Source organism: Haematobia irritans, chromosome 5 (genome assembly GCF_050003625.1).
Source record: "Haematobia irritans isolate KBUSLIRL chromosome 5, ASM5000362v1, whole genome shotgun sequence".
Taxonomy (NCBI): domain Eukaryota; kingdom Metazoa; phylum Arthropoda; class Insecta; order Diptera; family Muscidae; genus Haematobia; species Haematobia irritans.
In genome coordinates this window covers 172,942,982-172,965,167 of record NC_134401.1, presented here as the reverse complement: position 1 = coordinate 172,965,167, position 22,186 = coordinate 172,942,982, and the positions used below count along the sequence as shown (strand labels likewise).

The following is a 22,186-nucleotide window of genomic DNA, read 5'->3' as shown; positions in this document are numbered from 1 at the left end:
GTGTTAACTAGTAAAATTTATTCTCAATACTACATATAAATATATAATGAAAAGAGTATAATATGGCATATGTGTCTGTACCAAATTTGCCTCTTTGTCAAAGTAGGTAAAGAAAAGTGTACTTTAAAGATTCAGTATCCAGTGTTTTTTGTACTTGTACAATATAACAAAAGACTTAAAACACATGTTTTCAAAATTCTTGAATGACCCTTATAGGCTAACAAAATATATGTATCGTGGTATATGTAGACATGAAATATCTGGGTATGTGTCCATTGCAATTAGTCGTATAAACAAATATGCAATTGCACTTTAATCATATGGGCAAACTCTGCACAGTATGATGAATGGCCAGTTTGGGAAACCATTTTCGTAAACACAAAAACTTTAAGCTGCTGTCGTATTGCCAAGACAAAAAAAGCTAATTTGGAACCACAACTGTAAGGCAATGAAACAAAAACGGTAGTTGTTAAAAGATGAATTTAAAATGTCCAGTGGCAAACACTTGTTCCATTTATCATTATTTTATAACCATAATTTTTATATGTGCGAAGAAAATTTTTGTCATACTGTTAATGAACAAAAGTAAAAATTTGGAGTTGAGTTTAGTAATTAGTTTATTGTGTTCGTAGATAAACAGGAAATAAAGTGTGAATGCAACATTTTCAAAGTAATCGAAATTAGATTTTTTTTACATTTTTTGGGGTTTTCATAAATATGAAAAAATTGAAAAATTAATTTTTCCAAAGTTTAAAAGTAGACTTTTAAATTTTAGTTACAATTACAATTTATACATATCATAGTTAAAAAGCGGCTTTGCAAAGGTCTATACACTGAAAAAAAAAAAACAGTGAACCTAACCGAAAGAAAAATGTTTGTTATTTTTAGAAAAATTAGATTTTTATAAACGCTGACATCACGTCGATATCAGAAAAATAAGTAAATATTTTTCGACAAATTAAAAAAAAATTGTTATTATTTATTTATGTCTAATAAATATTTTTCGCATGTTAAAGAAAATTTGGAGTTCAAAATTGCAAGATTGTCTTTAGTGCCATGCGAAGTTCATGATGGGTGCATTTGTAGTAAAATTTACATATTTAAAGAAATAATGATTTGAATGTACCAAAATACGTGTGTGGGTTGATATGTAATTAGCCCAACCCTGAGCAATGTTTGGTTTTAATGCGTGTGGAAGGGGGACTGTCCGCGGCATGTTCTTTTCCACATACATATGTTCCTATTTAATAGCTAAGATCTTTAGAATGTAATACCAGCCGACCTATTGCGCAAACTAGCCCGATTTCAACAGTCGAACGTATATTGCCTCAGTTGGTAGCATTCTATTAAAAATGGAAGATTTTTTTAATGTTTGGTAGATTTATAGAATTCTTGATGTTTTGAAAGATTTTGCCAAATATTCCTCTCGAATTAAGATGTACTTAAATTTTCTATAGAAATAAAATTTTTCAAACATTTTCTATAGGAATTAAATTTTGATTATTAATTTTGTTCGGCTTGAGGTCATAGACACAATCGATTATTGATTTGTTTTAATATTTATTTGTTAATATAATTTTGCAAAAATTCACTATAGCAATAAAATTTTGCAAAAAAATTTTTATAGAAATATAAATTTTGCAATAATTTTCTATAGATTCTATAGATTTCTGTACAGATGAAGAATGCATTTTGAAATAAAATATTGCAAAAATGTTCTATAGATTTCTATACAGATTATAAATGCATTTTGATATAAAATTTTGTATTTTCTTTAGAATAAAACTTTGCAAAAATTCTCTATAGAAATAAAATTTTGCAAAAAGTTTTTATAGAAATTGAATTTTGCAAAAAAAAATAAAAAAATATTGGCAATTATTTTCTAACATATAGTATAAAGTTTTGCAAAAATTTTCTATAAAACAAATTTTTCATACGTTTTGTTTTGTTATTGTTGGGTTTGTTCTTTAAGCATTGTTGTTGTTTTTTTATTTCAGCTTAAAACCATACATTGACTAAACTACAAGTGTAGCTTAACCAACAGAGGAAAAGAATGTTTGTCAAATTTATTTGGGCAAAGCCCTATAGACTGCATGATGGTTGGATGGACGCACGTTTCGGAATTACCACATTCCTCATCAGCATCCTCTACTTGCAGCAAAACTATCAACCAATTATCAGAATAAATTCAGGCACTTCATTAAACCCAACAATGAACCACACTTGAACCTTCCGAAAAAATTTTGCAAATATTTTCTATAAAAATAAAAAGATTTTTTATAGAAATGAAATTTTGAAAAAATCCAAAGAAATGAATTTTTGCAAAAATGTTCTATAGAAATGACATTTTCCAAAAAGTTTCCATAGAAATACAATTTTGCAAAAATTTTCTGTAGAAATAAAATTCTGACAAAATATTCAATAGAAATTTTAAAAAAAGTTTGTATAAATAAAATAAGATTTTTTAATTTGGTAGATTTTTGGTAAAATTTTCTTCAAATTTTGTTAGATTATTTGTGGCAACCGTGATTGATGGTTAGGTTAGGCGGCAGCCCGATGTATCAGGCTCACTTAGACTATTCAGTCCATTGTGATACCACATTGGTGAACTTCTCTCTTATCACTGAGTTCTGCCCGATTCCATGTTATGTTCAATGACAAGGGACCTCCTTTTTATAGCCGAGTCCGAACGGCGTTCCACATTGCAGTGAAACCACTTAGAGAAGCTTTTAAAACCCTCAGAAATGTCACCAGCATTACTGAAGTGGGATAATCCACCGCTGAAAAACTTTTTGGTGTTCGGTCGAAGCAGTAATCGAACCCACGACCTTGTGTATGCAAGGCGGGCATGCTAACCATTGCACCACGGTGGCTCCCGTGATTGAAACACAAAGAGAATAAATTTAATCTCAAACATATTTCAAGAGTAGAATGTTATTTTGGGACGAGGAATATATTACAACCACTTGTTATACCCTTCACCACTACTGTGGTACAGGGTATAATAAGTTTGTGCATTTGTATGTAACGCCAAGAAGGAGTAATCATAGACCAACCTTTTAGTAAACGGATCGGCTTAGAATTAAATTCTGAGTCGATTTAGCGATGTCCGTCTGTCTGTCTGTTGGTGTATTTTTGTGTGCAAAGTACAGCTCGCAGTTTTAGTCCGATTGTCCTAAAATTTGGTATAGGGTCCTGTTTCGGCTCAAAGACGATCCCTATTGATTTTGGAAAAAATCGATTCAGATTTAGATATAGCTGTCGTATATATTTTTCACCGATCTGGTCATAATTGGCGTGTATATCAACCGATCTTCCTCAAATTCCGTACATCCGAATATTTTATGAGTCTCGAAAAACTTGCAAAATATTAGCCAAATCGGTTCAGATTTAGATATAGCTATAGCTATATAGTAGAATTAGCATTGTAACTATGCGTGCCAAATCTGGTTGAAATCGGTTCAGATTTGGATATATCTCCCATATATAGCTTTCACCCGATTTACACTCATATGACCACAGAGGCCAATTTTTAGTTGAAATTTTGCACAGGGAGTAGAATTAGCATTGTTGATATGCGTGCCAAATTTGGTTGACATCGGTTCAGATTTAGATATAGCTCCCATATATATGTTTTTTTCTGATTTCGACAAAAATGGTCAAAATACCAACATTTTCCTTGTTAAATCGCCACTACTTAGTCGAAAAGTTGTAAAAATGACTCTAATTTTCCTAAACTTCTAATACATATATATCAAGCGATAAATCATAAACAAACTTTTGCGAAGTTTCCTTAAAATTGCTTCAGATTTAAATGTTTCCCATATTTGTTTACTAACATTGTATTAGTAAACAAATATGGGAAAGACTCAAAATAAATATTGAGTCTATAGATTTTGTAGAAGTCTATGAAATTCTGTCCAGATCGAGTGATATTTAAATGTATGTATTTGGGACAAACCTTTATATATAGCCCCCAACACGTTTGACGAATGTGATATGGTATCGAAAATTTAAATGTAAGTGGTGCAGGGTATAATATAGTCGGCCCCCTGACTTTAGGCTTTCCTTACTTTTTTTTTTTTGGAAATGATGTATATGGTTTTGGAAGCCATGTATACGTTTGACGAAAAAACAACAATTTTGCAATAAAAATGTTCCATGTTCCCGGTCCAAAAAAAAAAAAATTGCTCCTGAAACATGTTTGTGGCGATTCACAATTTACACTTTAAGAGATTTCAATATTTCAGAATGAAAATATTCACCCCCCTCGGTTACTCGCAAAGGAGAATAGAGAATTTTACTTGTCGAAAAGTTGATTATCAAAATTCGTCTCTTCCAAAATTTGGAATCCTGGCTCTAATCCCAATCTTAGCTTAGTTGGTTCCAAGCAACTAATACCCAAATATGTGCAATTATTCCCCAATGTCATACCAATAATATATACTTTATGGTCAAACATAATACAACTATTTCAATTTCCCTCATTTTATAGAGGATAGTTTAGAAAATCATCTATGCTATTCAGCATGATTAAACTGTATGGAATTTTTCCTCCATAATTTTTCCAAAAATCTATGTAGCCATTTAAATGAAATGCTTTGTAGAGATTACAAAAAAATGCAACTTAATATGGATTTAAAATATCTTTCCCCTTATTTGAGTTGCAATGACCTATCAAGATTACAAAACATAAATCTAATGTAAACACAATTTTTGTTTGGTTTTCTTTAAATCGTCTTATGAGGGATTTACATGCTATTCAAAATTACATTACCACAAATGTGATGTGTATATCGAACATTGTACTTATCTTGTACATGGGGTAAAATTAATGAAGGAAGAAACAAACAAAAAACAACTACTCCAAATGCCTAAACTTGTTAAAGATTTTTTGTACTGCATTTATTACTATGTGTTTTTTTTTGTCTAGTTTTAATGTTATTTTATTTCATTTTATTTTTTAATAATTACAGCTTTCATTTCATCGGTGCTTTCATACAAAAAGATACTCGCTTACGCTTACTTACCCAACAGTACTACATAAATATGTTCATATGTAGGTAAATGTTCATAATCAGCTTACACAGCACCTGTTAAGCAAATGAAAGAAAACAAAAATCGCTCATTTGACAAAAAAGAAGATAATAAAACCAAGTTGGAAAACTTGAAGAAGCAAAGTGGTATGCTGGATCTAATACTGGTGTTGCTACTCTGTGTACATTTCATCAACCAATTAGAAATTAAGCAAAACTAGAATAAGAACTACATTCGATGCTCTAAAAATATTTTCATAAACGAAAACAGCATAAAGCAATAAGCTCACATAAATGTTCGACGAAGAAAGTTTACAGTGAAAATAAACAAATCTTTCTACATGAAAAAAAAAGAAATCCTAACAGCGGCAAACCTTTCTTCCTACATACCCACCGTCGAGTCAATTCGAAAACGACAACATTAATAGGAACTAAAACACATTCACATCCCATTCAATTTTAAACAATTGGAAGCTCAAATATCAAATCATACACAGCATCTGAACTTGGCTTTGGACATAGCAAAAAAGAAACGCCATCGCAGAACATCACAACATTTTTTTTCTCATATTTGCCTAATAATCAATAATAATAGAATCATCTCGCCATGAATAGTGAAAAACAGAGTGAGACATACAAAAGCATCAGCGGTGGTGGCGGAGGAGCGGATGGCATAACAAGCTTTTGGAACCAATACGTCATGGAACGTTTTATAAAAGCGAATCTTTTTGTTATTTGCTGTGTTGCAGCTGGTCTACTATTGGTAAGTAATATTCGAAACTGTTTTTTTATACCCTGCGCCACACTGTGGAACAGGTATAAGTTAGTGCATATGTTTGTAACACCCAGAAGGAGACGAGAGAGACATATGGTGTCTTTGGCAATAATGCTCAGGGTGGGTCCCTGAGTCGATATAACCATGTCCGTCTGTCCGTCCGTCCGTCCGTCCGTCCGTCTGTCTGTGAACACATTTTTGTGATCAAAGTCTAGGTCGTAATTTAAATCCAATCGCCTTCAAATTTGGCACATGTTCCTAATTTGGGTCAGAATAGAACCCTATTGATTTTGGAAGAAATCGGTTCAGATTTAGATATAGCTTCCCATATATATCTTTCGCCCGATATGCACTAATATGGCCCCAGCAGCCAGAGTTTTATACCGATTTGCTTGAAATTTTGTACAAACATAACACTTAGTCGTATAGTCAAGTGTGTAAAATTTGATTGAAATCGGTTCAGATTTAGATATAGCTCCCATATATATCTTTCGCCCGATATGGACTTATATGGCCCCAGAAGCCAGATTTTTAGCCGAATTTGGTTGAAATTGTGCACTAGGAGTACAATTAGTAGTATAGTCAAGTGTGCAAAATTTGATTGAAATCGGTTCAGATTTAGATATACCTCCCATATATATCTTTCGCCCGATATGGACTAATATGGTCCTAAAAGCCAGAGTTTTGGCTCAATTTGGTTGAAATTTTGCACAAGGAGTAGATTTATCATTATAACTATGCGTACCAAATTTGGTTGAAATCGATTCAGATTTAGATATAGCTCCCATATATATCTTTCGCCCGATATGCACTTATATGGACCCAGAAGCCAGAGTTTTATCCCGATTAGCTTGAAATTTTGCACTACGAGTACAATTGGTAGTATAGTCATGTGTGCCAAATTTGATAGGAATCGGTTCAGATTTAGATATAGCTTCCATATATATTTTTCGCCCGATATGGACTTAAATGGCCCCAGAAGCCAGAGTTTTGGCCAAATTTGGTTGAAATTTTGCACTAGGAGTACAATTAGTAATATAGTCATGTGTGGCAAATTTGATTGAAATCGGTTCAGATTTAGATATAGCTCCTTCTGATTTCGACAAAAATGGTCAAAATACCAAAATTTTCCTTGTTAAATCGCCACTGCTTAGTCGAAAAGTTGTAAAAATGACTCTAATTTTCCTAAACTTCTAATACTTATATATCGAGCGATAAATCATAAATAAACTTTTGCGAAGTTTCCTTAAAAGTGCTTCAGATTTAAATGTTTCCAATATTTTTTTTTACTAAAATTGTGTTCCACCCTAGTGCATTAGCCACCTTAAATTTTGAGTCTATAGATTTTGTAAAAGTCTATCAAATTCTGTCCAAATCGACCCAACACATTTGACGGATGTGATATGGTATCGAAAATTTAGATCTACAAAGTGGTGCAAGGTATAATATAGTCGGCCCCGCCCGACTTTAGACTTTCCTTACTTGTTTTATTCTATGAAATTGATAAAAGATTAAAAACGCCACCGTGTACGAGGGCGGTTCGGAAACTTCTTAGCCTATCAATGAAAGAGAATAGTTAGTTTTTCAAAAATATTTTTATTTTTCAATATATAATCTCCTGAAACTTCAATACACTTAGTCCAACGCTTTTCTAGCAATTCTATTTCTTGATTAAAATAGTTTTCCTCAAGGTCTTCAAAATAGTGGTTTACAATTGTAATTGCATCTTCATTTGAGATAAAACGCTTGCCAGCAAGGAATTTTTTTAGATTTGGGAACAAGTAAAAGTCACTGGGAGCTAAATAAGGGAATAAGGTGGATGGTCAAGCAACTCGTACTTTAATTCGTTGATTTTAGCCATTGTTAAAACACTCTTGTGCGCTGGTGCGTTGTCTTGATGAAAAATTATTTTTTTGTGTTGTAAGCCAGGACGTTTTTCTCGAATTTGTACATTTAATTGATCCAAAAGGTTGCAGTAGTACTCTGAATTTATTATTTTACCCTTTTGAAGATAGTCAATCAATAAAATACCTATGAAGTCCCAAAAAAACCGTTGCCATAACTTTACCAGCCGATTGAATTGTTTTTGCCTTCTTTGGGGCACTTCCTCCAGCTTCAGTCCATTGTTTGGATTGTTCTTTTGTCTCTGGAGTATAGTGGTGGATCCATGTCTCATCAACAGTTATGAAACGACGCTTAAAATCCATTTTATTTCGCTTAAAACGATCCAAACAAGCTTGAGAAATTTAAATTAAATGGACTCGATCAGTTGAGATGCCCATGATATTAGCAATTTCACGCACTTTTATTCGTCGATCATTTAATACCATAACATGCACTTTGGCTACAATTTCTATTGTTGTTGTTGTTTTTGGACGTCTACGACTACGTGGTTCATCTTCAATGCTTGTACGATCACGTTTAAATGTGCTAGGCTAAGAAGTTTCCGAACTGCCCTCGTATGTGTATCTTCCGTCATACCATCAAATGACATCTATCATTTTTCTAAAACAGGGTTGCGATAAAAGGCAATCGAATGAACCAAAAATTTACCAGATGGGTCCGATAGCTACTTGGTCTACACACAACTATCTGGCGAATTTCTTCTGTACTTGGGCCAACGATGCTACAACTTTTTCTCGAGGCTTGCAAACTCGGCCTCTATCTCATTCGTTTGATATTTGTGCCAGAGACAAAAATAAGTCGCATTCAGCCAAAAAAGATAAATACAATGACAAAGACGGTCAATTCCTTTCCAAGAGATATTGCACTTCTCTTTTTCGCCTACACTAATAGAAAAAACTTACGTTCCACAATCGTGAAATGAAAAGGAAACGGTTACAAAAAATGAAAACGGAGTTTTCACGATTTCGTCCACGGGCATTCACCATTTCCTGAACGACATTCGTTTTTCTTTGGCCATGAAAAGTCTTAAAATAATCGTTGGACGTTAGGTTAGGTTAAAGGGGCAGCCCGATTAAGATTCAGGCTCACTTAGACTATTCAGTCCATTGTGATACCACATTAACTAAAAGTACCTATTACATATGGGCACTTCTAGTTTTAACCGCTGAACCTTCTTGATTATTTTTCTTTGTTGAACCAACTAGATTGTTCCAAAAACATTAGCAGACTGCTTAAGTTAACGTTTTCCAGATCCGCCAGTAATCTGAAGCTATATGCTCCTAAAAGTGGCTTGCGCTTTACACAAAATGCAGGACACTCAGGCAGCGACCCCTTATAGCAGATATCAGGAGGGATATCTGACGTCTCGAGAACACTAGCATATCTAATGTGCGGTTTAAGTTTAAATGGGGCCATATTTGCTTGGTGTCGTTACAGCCCTTGCAATTCTCCCATCGAACATTTGCCATCATAACAGCCTTCTCACACAGCATGAGCTTGCAGGTAGCTAGGGGCATACCAACAGATTCTAGTTCCCCTGGAATATGTAAGGTAGTCCCTAGCCTTGCCAACTCATCCGCTTCGCAGTTCCCAAGTATGTTCCTATGGCCAGGCACCCATATTAGGTGAATATTGTACAGCTCAGCCATCTCATTGAGAGATTTACGGCAGTCGTTAGACGTTGTTAAGGCAACTCCGCCGGTGGTGCAATGTGTGACCCCGTCTGTTCTCAATTTGGCACTATCATGAACGGATCGTTTTCAAATGATGATTTTTTCTATGGATGTACCAGCCCGTTTTTTACTTCATGACACTGATCGTTTTGCCCTTCTCCGCATGGTAAAGTCTTGCGAATGGCCTTCTTCGAAATAGGGGTTAATAGACTTGTTAAAAAAATCGAATTGTACTTATTGTATTCTTTAAATTTTTGATAATTTTTAAGATCGACTTTTTCAAATTTTGAAAAACCCTTCCCTTGTTATGGACCATAATGATTTTTATTCTTCCCTCTTTTTCAGATTGTATATTTGGGTGCATTTTCCTGTGAAGTATCATGGATATTAGAGGCTCGTGGTGATTTACCCTATGCAGCATATGTATTATGTACCCAATATTTTATAGTATTTGTGGCAACAACAATTTTGATTCATGGACTAGTTACTGGACTACCATGGGGCCTATTTGCTTGGTCAATTGTCATTGGAATTTTATCCATACCGGAATTAATATACGTAATGATAATGACAACACAACACTGGGTAAGATCTAAAGAAGTACTTTGGTGGAATTTGTATTCATCATTATCATCATCATCATTAAACTCTCCCACCTATTTAGGGTCTACAATCTGTCCATGGTTTAACGGAGCTAATAGCCTATCTCATACGTTTGATTATAAATTGTTTCGCATTGATTTGTGTGATACCCACCGGACTAAGGTATGCAAAAATAAAAACTCTTACAAAATCAAAAAAAGGAAATAAAAAACAAACTGGTGATTTGTACATTTGATAGATGCGTTAAGTGTATTCATACGCCGTTACTTTAAAGAGCTTCCATTAACTCAAAGGGAAAATTATGTGAAACCTAATGAATAGGTTTTATATGTTAAGAAGCTTGGGGGCAAATGAGCATCAAAATAGACATTGTATTCAAATAGATAAACGATTTATCATTTCGAGCCATATGTCCAATACAGTTGGTCACCAACTATATGGAGGATTATGAAACCTATCACATATATGTATATTGATTGAAAGTGAATCCAAACTATGGTCCTTCATAAACAGTAATAAAAAAAACAACATCTGAAAACACATCAGAATCCAGTTTCAGGCAAATGGGAAAATAATTGGAGGCTCATTAAAATTAGTGTATTTGTCTATCATATATATCGGTCAACGCAAAACTTGGTTGATATAAAGCAAAAAAGGTTTCCATATTCCAAATTTCAGGAAAATTGGAATTCCTAAATTATCACTGAATATAAAAAATAATCATATAGAAAAATCGAATAAAAATTATGACTTTGACTTTTTGGATGCTCAAAAAATCAACAGGTCAATTGCAAAATCCCCGATCTAGCACATACTAGCTTGAGATCCGAGCTTTAATTTAAGTTATAATATAATAATATATTTACTTCATATTTAGCATATCGTTTCACAATTTATTCCAAATTGGTGTACATTTTTTTGTTCACTATACACAGAAAAAAATATCACCAAAATATTTCCAAGTTATTGAAGTTGAAAAATTTTTGAATTAATAAATTAATTGATACAATTAACTAATATTTGATACAATTAATCAAGATAGAAACATTAAATTAATAATGTCAAAGATTGAAAATTTAAACATTTTTAAATAAAAATAATTATAATTATATAATAATTAACTTTTTAATTAAAGTCGGAAAACTGAATCAATTAAAAAAGTGATGGATTTTTTTTTAATTTTTAACTAAAAATTTATATCAAACAATCTTTTTTTTAACAAACTAAAAACACTAATTCAGTTAAGAATGTAATTGACATTAAATTATTGAGATATTAATTGAATTTTGCAATCAACATCAATTATCGGTCTATGTGGTCGTTTGCATCCAGTTTTGTCTAGATTTAATAGGAATTTTGCTTGTTTCTATTTAAGACAGAACAGCCGCTAAAATAAACCGATTTTCAATGCCAAAATCAAAGATAGTAGCGGTATTTCACTAAGAAGAGCTATCAATGTTCGATTTTCATTCAAATATTGCAATTTTTTATATTAGATGGCGGAGAGAATCTCAGGTTTTAACACAACTACAGGATCTGGCAACACGCCTACAATTACAAACACCGCCACCCAGTGTTCCCATTTTATCATCTAAAGCTGATTCCAGACGGTCTAGCAAGCGCCTACAAAATCAACAGCATGCTTTCGAAAACTCTGGTTATCAAGTAACAGAAACGTCTAAAACTCTTAATCCTGGATCACAACCTCAAGGTCTAAATTTATTTGGATCGCAGAATGAATTTAATGCCAGTATGTTTGCTATACCATTCATGCAGCAACAGCAATTCAATCCTCCAGGAAATCCAGCGACTAGAAATGGTAAGCAAAGAAACACTGATTTCCTTTTAAAAAAAAAACTCAATTGTCTCCGACATTGCAGGTAATCGAGCTCAATCTTTAATGGATCTCCGTTGTACTTTACCAGGTCTCTACAATCCTCGATATGTGATTGAAAATAGTGATGAAAAGAATGGCAAATACTTTAATATAACAATAGATGATCTGAAAAATAATCTCCAAGATACACAGAAACAACCGCCTTCCCTAATTGGTTCCACATCGAATGATCCGATTTATTGTTCAATTGAACCAAAGCAACCCTCACCAATTCAACAAAGAGGTCAACGGGAACCCATGGCTTTGCCAACACAGGCAACCTCAACATCTCAACCTGTCAAATTGGCTCGTAATTGTATATCATTGGAAAATTTGGAGGGGATTAACAAGGTCCAAAATGATTTGGCAGCCTATGGGCACAATCTACTTCAGAACTATAATCAGCAACAGCAATATTATTTGGCGATGTTAGGCTATTTGCAAGAACATCAACCACAACAATTCCCCTCAGCAATGGGCCTTTATCGTCGCCCAGGCAGCCAGGCTAGTCTTAATCCCCAAGTTTTGTCGGGAACTGGGGCCTTGCCTCAACAATTTCAAAGGCGGCCATCGCAGCAGTTACAATACTATGGCGGTTTTGGTTATGCCAATTACACAAATCCCTACATAACTGCCAATAGTAAGCTGTCCTTGGGCAACGAATCCGATGATTATCGAAAATATCGTGATGTGGCTTTATGAAGAGATTATTAGTAATTGTCCATTTTAATCTTAAGGTGCTAAACTAGTAAACAAGTCATTTTTTTCTAATATACTAACTAATAATGGTACAGATTATAAAAACAAATTGAGTGAAAATACATAACGCTAGCCAAAGATCGATAAACACAACTAACTCAAGTGCATACCAACTATATAGGCCAATACGATCCAAAAAAAGAAAAACATAACGCATCCGGAGCGAACTCTAAATGTATATTCCCACCCTTTAATCAACCATTTCGAAGAGATAATCAATAATTACATTCTGTTATCATTTCTAATAGTTATTATTTTATTGTATTATTTAAAAGAGCAAACACAACGATTTTCTTAAATTTTAATTTTGTTCATGTAATATAGATATGTATACTTAAAAATGTTTTGTATGTATTAATGTTTCTAGGATAATTCACTGTAAATACAAAAACAAAAGAGAACTATTAAATATAATTCGTTATACGAATTTCAATGCACTTTAGTTTTTCTTTTTGTTTGTTTCTGGTTCCCCAAATTATAACAAATCGGCTAATGGATTATCGGTCATTGGGAGTTGTTTTATCGTTGTTGGTTTCGGTACAGGATTCGACAATGGAGTTTTCGTTACTAAATAATGCAAAAGGTAAAAGTATGAAGATTAATAGTTCATCTATTGACAATTTGAAAATGATTTCAAGAGAGGCATAACGAATACACTTGCACGACATTACTCGACAATCCGAATACATTTAAAACTAATTTGACCGGCTGATAGTGGAAAATGAAGAAATGATAAAGTCAAGCACAGTGGCAGTGCCAACAAAGGCAGATACTCCATATATTATATATGCTGAGTCAATCTAACCTTGGTTGTCCCTCCGCATTTTTGATGAAAGAAACGAACGCTTTTAAATTTTGAAATAAAAAAACGAATCAAAGTCTTGGCGGCTTATTTTTCGACACATGTTGTCTTTTAACACGATACTCTAACCCCTATAACCCATTTCTCGAGTCCTGCATGAGCTTCTATCACCTGCTTATTCGACCGCTATATGTGCCCAGCGAGTAAAAAATAAGTAAGCCCATGAGTTAAAATTAGGAGAATACGATAGATAGGAAGCAGTTTTTAGTCCATTTCCACCAATAAGACTGTGGCAAGGTGGGACGTACGATCCGATGCGTTTCTTTTAATGCTATCGGTTTTCCGACTATTAGTTGTCACCTTTAAAGGACCCTGTTCACTTCGGTTTTCGTTGTGTACCCGTGAAAACAGATTTTTGCGACAATCTTGAAACATTGCGGATTTACACTTAAACAGCCTTAAATACTGCTCTGAAAGTATAGAATCCGAGACCACCCATTGATTAAATGATACAACAAATGGCAAATGGGATATCACAATATACTTGTTCGTCTGGGTGTATTTGCAACAGACAGACGGGCAGACAGACAGCCGCCACCTACATTAACATAACTAAATGGATTCGATGTTCGTTTGCCGACAAATAAATGCACTCCAACGATCAGCGATTCCTGCAGGTTATGCTTCTATTGAAATCCAAAATAATTTGCTTTACAAAATTCTAGATATGCTCACCTTTAGTGTTGGTTTTGAACAGATCATCATTATCACTGTCAGAATCGCTGAAAATACTGGTGGAATGTTCAGAAGGAATTTTGTATTTAGTTTTTGGTACTTGCAGCTTGACTGATGAAGTCTTAAGGAAATCATCATTACCATCATCACTATCATCACTAAACAGCGATGTATTTTTCTTATCTAACATAACTGGCGATGTGCTAAGGCTTTCTTTGTTAATTGATTTACTTTTATGAATACTTGGCCGACTTGTGGAAGAACCAAATAGATCGTCATCACTTTCTGAGTTAGAATCTCCAAAAATTGTTTTAGGTTTATTCTCTGGGGCTTCCCCTTTTGTAGGAACATTGGAACAAACCGCTTGTTGATTGGTTTGATTAGATGTTTCCATAGGTTTATTGGTGACAATAGAACTGGGCATTGAAACAACACCTTTCGATTGGAAATTTTCTATCGAATTGCTTATAATTGGATGTGTGGTTGATGGTTTATTTGTCGAGACTTTCTTCGAAGAAAGACTTGCAAATAAGTCATCATCGCCTTCACTTTCATCGCTTAGAAATATTCTCGATGATTTTCCAATAACGGGGGGTTTGGGTTTTTCTGTTATATTTTCCAAATCTTTGGTATTTAAACTATTCTTTTCATCTGCTTCTTCCGTTGCATTGGTAGGACTACAATTTTTATGCTCACCCAATTGAGATTTATTTAAATTATTTGTTTCTGTTTTACGGCTTACACTTGGATATAATGTGGGGGGATTTATTGAATTGTCCAGCGTGTTTTTAGTTGCCACCGAAGTAACTTCCTCTGGAGTTTGAGTCGTGTTCGTAAATTTACTGATATTTTCATTTGATTTGCTTCCAATTTGAGAGAGTGTCTCCTCGGTTTTCTCTATAACATTGTCAAAATATTCTTCATTTTCTAACTTTGATTTGAGATAGTTTTCTTGTCGGGCTCTTCTAGTCGATGGCCTACGATTGGCGGGAGCCCTGACTCGATTCTTATTAACACTTGGTAAAATATGTTCCGTTTCGGGAGTTCGAACAACTGTGCTTTCACTTTGTGAAGATGGGTAAATTTGCGACTGTGTGTCTTTATGTTCTTGATTGCCTTTCTTAATGGCAGTGAATGGCGCTGTGTTTCCTGGTTTACTTGGTAATAGAGCTTGAACATTTATATTCAAACTGGGCAATTGTAATTTTGATATTGGGCGGTTGATAGTTATATTAGTAGGGCTTGTTTTCTGGTCTTTTTCCACAGAAATCGGAATATCGTTGGCCGAATTCTTATCGTCATTGATAACTGGTAATAACTCACCATCAAGCGCAGGTGGAGGCTCATTATTGTACACAGAGTTTTTGAAGGCATCACGGTGTTTGTCCATGGCCAATAATGTTTCATTAAAATCATCGTAGAACACATTGTTCAAGTGCTTTGTACTCTCCGATTTCGTTGGAACGGAATCTTCAAAACTATTATCTTCGGGTGGTATATCACTGAAGAGATGAAAACCCGTGTAGTCCACCTTTTCGGATGTGGACGGTGTTTTGGGTAAATCAGGTTCCGGATATAAATCATTTTCTAAGTCAAAGCCAGTAAACTTAGAGTTTGTGTTTTGTGGGGTCGGCTTTCCCAATGATTCGAAAAATTCATCATCTGGTGGTTCGTCGAAAAGTAGGCTTGAGTTGAAATCGTAGATTTTGGAAGCAAATCGATCTTCCACTTTATTCATTGAGACTGATTTCTGACCTTTTGATCTATCCACGTCTTCATCTGTAATATTTTTATCGTCTACTGAATCAATCGTAATGTCGGTTTGTGTGTTCGATGACAATACTTGATTTACGGAAACAGTGTTTACTTCCGATGCCTCTAAAAATTCTGTATTAATACTACTTTCAATAATAGCTTTGCTCGAAGAAGACATGCCCGATTCGCTATCTACGATAATGTTGGCCTTTGCTAAATCTCCGTTTCTCTTCACATTAGTTTCGTCTTGTGAAACTATTTCATTTTCAGTTTCCGTCTTACTATTAACGACCTTCTCAATTTCATTAACATTCTGAGCAATGTTGTCATCAAACAGATCATGTAAAAGCCTTTGCTTTGGCAATGGTTTTGTAATACTTGGTTCCATAATGCCCGCTTGAACTGGAAGTGGTGTTGTATTTTCGCTTTCATTTGATGAATTCTTTTTGTGTTCTTTTATCGTTGTATCATCCATGGCATTGGGTGGTTCAGTTTGCAATGATATGGAAGCATTTTGTTGGATTTCACTTGAATGTAATATACCCTTGTTACCCATAGAATTTGTTTGCTCTTCTTCGAGAATTTCGATATCATTAAATAGATTTGTTGCAGTACTCTCCAATGGCCGTGTAAAATTATTTTCATATTTGGTCATATTTTCTTCTCCATATTCCTGTGATTTGTGACCGTCAGATATTTTGTTTTCATTCTCAGGCAATTTAATATCGCCATATACATTTTTAGATAAATCCTTCGTGGGTTTGATTTTAGTAATTTCTACGGGTTCGTCCTTCCGAAGTTCTTTGATATTCGTCTTGGGTCTAAAAAGATTGTCTTCATCTTCGTCGTCTTCATCGTCGAATAAATTGACAGTTTTAAAGATATTTAAGGGTGAATGTTTTGCTTTGCTTTGATTACTTATGTCAGCAGCATTAGCCTTAGGATGTTCGTCAACAATTATATCCTGTGTAGTGGCAATTGTATCGTTTTTAGTTGTTCTTTCATTCGTTAAATCTTCATTCCTTTCTATAGGATTGGATGGTTCAACAGATCGTAAGGTTGGATGTTGGGGAACTTTCTTGACAAAAGCATTCAAAAAATCATCGTCATCATCCTCATCGTCAAATAGATTTGGTCGAAACTTCGGTGTTACAGAAGGACGTTGGTTATCCTTCCGTTCATCGATAAGTTTTGATTCATTTCTGGGTATTTCTGCTGGTACTTGTTCATTCTTCTTTTGATCAAATAGATTTGATCGAGTACTTTGAATTGGAAGGGTGGACACAATATCCATATCATCAAATAGGTTAGGCCGGTTGTTAGTGGCTGCAAATGGAGTGGCCTCATTTTTCTTTTCTTCAAAAATATTAGTACTAACGTTTGAGATTTGTGAGGGTATTTGATCATTTTTCCTTTTCTCATCACTATGTTTCGCCTGCACTTGAGCATTGAAAAGTTTATCTTCCAACTCTTCGAAAAGTTTGGATTTTATAGTATTTGTGGCGGTTGCCTTATTACCAATGCTTCTCTCACTATTCGCATTAAGCGATTTCGGCGTATCGTAAACGTATGTCGATTTCGCGCTTTCTGCAGTTATAGGTTCATTTCCTTTGCTTACGACTGCAGGTTTAAACACATCATCATCATCGTCGTCATTAAAAAGATTTATTGGATTTTTTGATATTGTCGACGAAGTAGTTGACCCTCCTACATCATCAGGTGGTTCGGAAAATAAATCCCTATAAGGTGGTATAATTCCCGATATTTTGGATACATGCTTATCTTGTTCATTTCCTAACAAAGCCTGCGTATTGTTACTAGATAAATTAGCTATCGAAGATTGTTGGGAACTCGATTCCCGGCTTGTATTATCCGCTGTACTAAATAGTTTAGTATGTATATTCCTAGGCGTATGTCCCGCTGCCGATGAGTGTGTGGAGCTGGATTCAACGCTAGCATAATCAGCAGTATTATTCCTAAAATGCGTATTGCTTGTTTCATTGGCTATAGAAAAATTCGACGCACATTCCGAATTGGTCTCATACGATTCATTTTCTTCTCCCTCAAATGATGAAGACTCAGAAAATTCCTCGGAAACTTCGCCAGAATAAGAGTGATCTTTTTGCTCGTAGCTTAAACCTACATGTCCATTTGCATGCCATTCTTTCGAACCAAAAATATGTGGTAGAGGCCTTTCATTATAGGGATTTATAGGCTGGAAAATCATTCTGCCACAGGAAAAGTGAAAAACTAAGTATATACATGTGTATAAATTATATGTAGGCAATACTTACGTTTTTTCTACGTGGTCGTTTTCTTCATCTGAATCATATATATCCAGGGAATACTTTTCATGACAATTTCGTAATAACTTCAGATTGTTATCAAGGAAAGTTGCTAGGCTTTTTTGTGTAGGCTGATTTTCGTTTTTCTAACCAAGCAGAATTGTTAAGAGGGCTAAAAGTACCAATTTGGAAATCGCAAAACTTATATACTTACAATACCATTAGTTTGTGTACCCGACGTTGGGGTTGTAATTGTCGTTTCATCATCATCCTGCACTCTGCACTCGACGAATTGATTGCCATACTGAAGAGCAGTCAAACTGTTGGTGACATTATCCAACTGGGATGATGTATATTTTACATTATTGTTCAGTCTGTCCAAATTGTGTGTGGTTTGAATAGCTTTCGATTCCAAATTCTAAGGATAGATAGGCCATATTACACCGATTCCAATCTTGAACTGTTTGAAATTCACCTACCATCGAAATTTTACTCATCCATTGAAGCAACTGAAAATCTCCAGCAAATGTCCATTCGGTAGCTTGGTTTATAACTTTTTCCAAATTTATATCGTCCATGATTCTTTGTTAAATATTTTTGCAATTTTGTTTATAAACTTATACAGCTGGTTCATTGATAGTGTACTCCCATTTTTATATTTTAAACAGTGTTTCTTTAATAGGACTGTTCACAAATATTGCCACTAAAATATTATATAGTAAAATCTTGCAAACGATTGGGATGTACTCGAATATACATTAACGTAATCTAATTTCAGCTTCGAAACTGAAGAGCATTCGATCCTGCCTGTTTCTGCCAGAAATTATCAACCAGCAAAAAGCTCCAAAAAAATTTAAATTACGATATACTACTTGGCAACAATGGCACACATGTAGCACATAGGGGATTCACTTTGTTATAAATTAGTAAAGAAACCATCCATTAGCCATCATATAGCCGCTAGAAAGACTTCACTATTTGGAGACAATAAGACGCATTTTAATTACAAGTAAGTAAAATTTGGTATATATATATTTGTGAGCACTAATTAGGAAGGAATTGAAAATATAAAAAAATTACCAAAAAAGTGAATATTTATTTATTAATTGTCGAGCACTTATTACTTGAAGGCGTAAGCAATAAGCAATGAAATTGCACTAAAACAACAAAACCAGCATATGAAACCTATTTTAGCACAAGCAAGTATGACCGATATGACGATTTATGACCAGGACATAGATTTTTGATTTTGAAAACTTTCTTCCAAATTTATTTATCTCAAAAATTCATAATACAAAGTCTATAAGGACAATTAAATGATATTACTTATAACATATCTATAAAATCACGCACTCAACATATACTATATAGGTCTACAATGACTACTATTAAAAAAAAAAAATCTACGTGTACCTCTTTTGGTTCGCATTAGCCGACTTTGGAGAAAGTCTATGGGTTAAGGGCGGCTCCGTATGAGTTCGCATCAGCCCATTTTGTACTTAGTCCATAGGAAGTCTGGCCACATTTTCACCTGATATTCGTGTTAGCCCTGGGGTCTACATTTCGAAAACTAGACTTTTCGGGACAATTTTCAAAGTATTTATACCAAATATGATAAACGTGCGGCCATATTTACTTCTCAACTCAATTTTGTAGCCTAGATTTATTTTCTGCATCTGTTGTATATTATAGGACAGGAATAAAGAGCTAAATAACATTTATTTCTCTGTGTTTGAATTTATTTAATATTTCAGTCCTTGAATTACACTTTCGAAAAATTACAAATTCTTAGATGTCTTACAATCGGCAAGATATTTTCGAAAAAATTGTGAAACAGCATTGGGTATACCTGAGAACTGAGGATGCTGTACACAAACTAGAAGTACGAAAACAATTGGATGGTATGTATCTACATATGTATATGGTTTCTATAAATACGAAATCCCGATTTTTTTCAGTTTCTTTAAAGGAATTCCTTGGTACTGTATATCATGGTGAAAAATTTTCTCTTCCGGAAACATCATTAGTACTGAGCACATCAATACGGGAGCTTACACATTTCGACATAAAAAAGGCTATGTCGGCTTTCGTAGTCATTGGTCAATATGCAAACAATTTGCTTAAACAGCCGTGGCGCAAAGAATTTCGCTTCTTAAAGGTACACAGTCTCACATAAGTTTACATACCCTTGAGGTTTTTACCTTATAACTAAACATGTTTCTTGTTGTTGTTTATAATCCAGACTAAAAACATCTTCTTGAAAATGGACAAATACTTTGTTTTTCAAATTAATTTACAAAATCTAAAGCATATATATGCATATTTTATTATATTTTAATAATTAAAGAAAATACAATTTCTTAAACCGTATGTAAACTTGTGTAAGACTGTGTATGTAGTTCTTGTTGTTTTGTTTTCGTGACGTAGTTCATTGTCGGTACTCTTGTATTTATAGATGCATTCAGGATTTTTTCAACATGAACTGAGGTCGAATTTGTCTAATGTCGAAAAACTGTTCGAAGTTATGGGATATCGTCGGTTATGTGATGACATTTTAATTTTTAATGGCCCAATATGTGTCGAAAACTTAGTCAATGTATCTCGAGATGCTATCATAGCCTTTGCCGAATTGGAAATAATGAAAAATATAAGTATGGTTTTGGAAGGGTGTGGTTTCAAGATTCCATGGTTAGAAATATTGATTTACAGAGAGAGTAATAAAGGTGAGTGAATAGTATTGTTGATTTTTTATAGATTACGTGGTGAGCTTCGTCTCACTATACCGCAGTATAAAGGAACTGAATTCTATTACTTCACGTTTGAAAGCCCAAACATATTACTCACCTTTAATTTAAGTCGCTGAAGGTCATTATTTCCAAGCATAAGGTATTATTTTTGCAATGAGTTATTCACCTAATTTACTTTCCAAGTTTTAAGGCGATATAACAATATTTTTGCTAGATCTTAAAAATTTTTAAATTGCGTTAGCTCCACGCAGCTTTTGGAGGAAATTTCTTCAAAACAATTACTAAGAGTTTTCTGAGATGCCAGCTTGATGTCACATCGTGATTGAATGTTTCGAATCGTTTATTAATTATTATACCCACCACCATGGGAAGGCAAAGGATTTTTAATAAATTTGACACACCTTAAATTTTGCACAAATACGGCATATAAGTATATGCATTTCATGGTGGTGGGTATTTAAGATAAGAGGCAGTCTTTGGCGGTATTACCTTCTTCTCAGTCTCATTATATTTTTTGTGTCGTACTAATTACAGGTCCAGTTTCTAAAGCAATTACTGGTTTATTATTGGCCAACGAAGAAATATGCCGTCGGATAAGGGAAATCACTACAACTGAAAATAACTACCAATTTAAAAATGTACACCACCATCCAATGACATTGCATCACAATAGACTATACAAATTTCCTGAACCATAATACACAGCACCAGAAGAAACAGAATTGTACATGTTACCAGTATAATTTAAGAAGTTGATATCAAAAGAAAGTTTTGCATAGCCATGAAACATGAAAAATATCGAGACAAAAAAGAATTCAAAACTAATTGAAATACTCAACGGAGATGAACATATTGTAGAAAATTAATGTTTAACAATAGCTGTAAAATATACTGAATGTTTATATCATAGAAAGGAATATGTAGTTTTTTAAATATAAGTTTGATAAATCAGGCTAATTGAATGAGCCGATGGGGAAATAATCAACACCAGATATCGCTGGTATTGAACGTATTAAGACTGGTACTAAGTTCGTGTTTCAAGGATGTTAATCAACCTTTTTACAATTATTTGGAAAACATATTGAATACATATTTTGGACAATACCCTGCAAGCATCACCCACTGTCTCAACGCAAGAAACACAAGGATGAGCGTTTTGTGTGTACATTCCATCCTCAACATAAATTCAACTGGCCTTGCATTATGTGCTAATTTATTTATTTTTATTTTCTTTA

At 34.0% G+C, this 22,186-nt stretch overlaps 3 protein-coding genes across 10 annotated transcripts in view; 2 read left to right on the top strand and 1 right to left on the bottom strand.

Annotated features, from left to right (window-relative positions):
• Positions 1–13,069, top strand: part of Rcd6 (Reduction in Cnn dots 6) — a 28,286-nt gene extending 15,217 nt beyond the window's left edge. For 4 of the 7 annotated variants that reach the window (XM_075308762.1, XM_075308761.1, XM_075308759.1 and 1 more), the window contains 5 exons: positions 5,652–5,799; positions 9,735–9,974; positions 10,054–10,154; positions 11,489–11,811; positions 11,873–13,069. In XM_075308762.1, coding sequence (XP_075164877.1) covers positions 5,737–5,799; positions 9,735–9,974; positions 10,054–10,154; positions 11,489–11,811; positions 11,873–12,570 — 1,425 coding nt within the window. In that variant the 5' untranslated portion in view covers positions 5,652–5,736 and the 3' untranslated portion in view covers positions 12,571–13,069. Of the gene's footprint in view, positions 1–4,976; positions 5,800–9,734; positions 9,975–10,053; positions 10,155–11,488; positions 11,812–11,872 lie in introns of all 7 variants that reach the window. The other 3 variants (XM_075308758.1, XM_075308757.1, XM_075308755.1) reach the window with 1 other exon arrangement.
• Positions 12,850–18,841, bottom strand: FAM21 (Family with sequence similarity 21). Its single transcript, XM_075308754.1, has 5 exons — positions 18,684–18,841; positions 18,419–18,622; positions 18,214–18,350; positions 14,165–18,147; positions 12,850–13,194 (listed from the first exon to the last, which is right to left on the bottom strand). Exons 1-5 carry the CDS (start codon positions 18,780–18,782, stop codon positions 13,103–13,105), a joined length of 4,515 nt encoding a protein of 1,504 aa, XP_075164869.1. The 5' UTR covers positions 18,783–18,841; the 3' UTR covers positions 12,850–13,102.
• A 223-nt stretch (positions 18,842–19,064) lies between these two features.
• LOC142238282 (protein tamozhennic-like) lies at positions 19,065–21,868 on the top strand. Of its 2 annotated transcripts, none has more exons than XM_075309889.1 (5): positions 19,065–19,213; positions 19,959–20,105; positions 20,163–20,362; positions 20,660–20,927; positions 21,486–21,868. In XM_075309889.1, exons 2-5 carry the CDS (start codon positions 19,997–19,999, stop codon positions 21,647–21,649), a joined length of 741 nt encoding a protein of 246 aa, XP_075166004.1. In that variant the 5' UTR covers positions 19,065–19,213; positions 19,959–19,996; the 3' UTR covers positions 21,650–21,868. The 2 variants fall into 2 exon arrangements, with proteins under 2 accessions (XP_075166004.1, XP_075166005.1); XM_075309890.1 differs by having other exon boundaries at positions 19,110–19,213; positions 19,997–20,105.
• Positions 21,869–22,186: the final 318 nt, after the last annotated feature.

Bases quoted from the DNA above. Each gene is read 5' to 3' on its own strand.
- FAM21 (XM_075308754.1), bottom strand. From the start codon at position 18,782: ATGGACGATATAAATTTGGAAAAAGTTATAAACCAAGCTACCGAATGG. The intron at 18,351-18,418 runs GTAAGTATATAA...CTGCTTGGTTAG, and splicing joins GTACACAAACTAATGGTATT to AAAAACGAAAATCAGCCTAC. The intron at 18,148-18,213 runs GTAAGTATTGCC...TTCCTGTGGCAG, and splicing joins AACGACCACGTAGAAAAAAC to AATGATTTTCCAGCCTATAA.
- LOC142238282 (XM_075309889.1), top strand. From the start codon at position 19,997: ATGTCTTACAATCGGCAAGATATTTTCGAAAAAATTGTGAAACAGCAT. The intron at 20,106-20,162 runs GTATGTATCTAC...GATTTTTTTCAG, and splicing joins AGTACGAAAACAATTGGATG to TTTCTTTAAAGGAATTCCTT. The intron at 20,363-20,659 runs GTACACAGTCTC...TTGTATTTATAG, and splicing joins AAGAATTTCGCTTCTTAAAG to ATGCATTCAGGATTTTTTCA.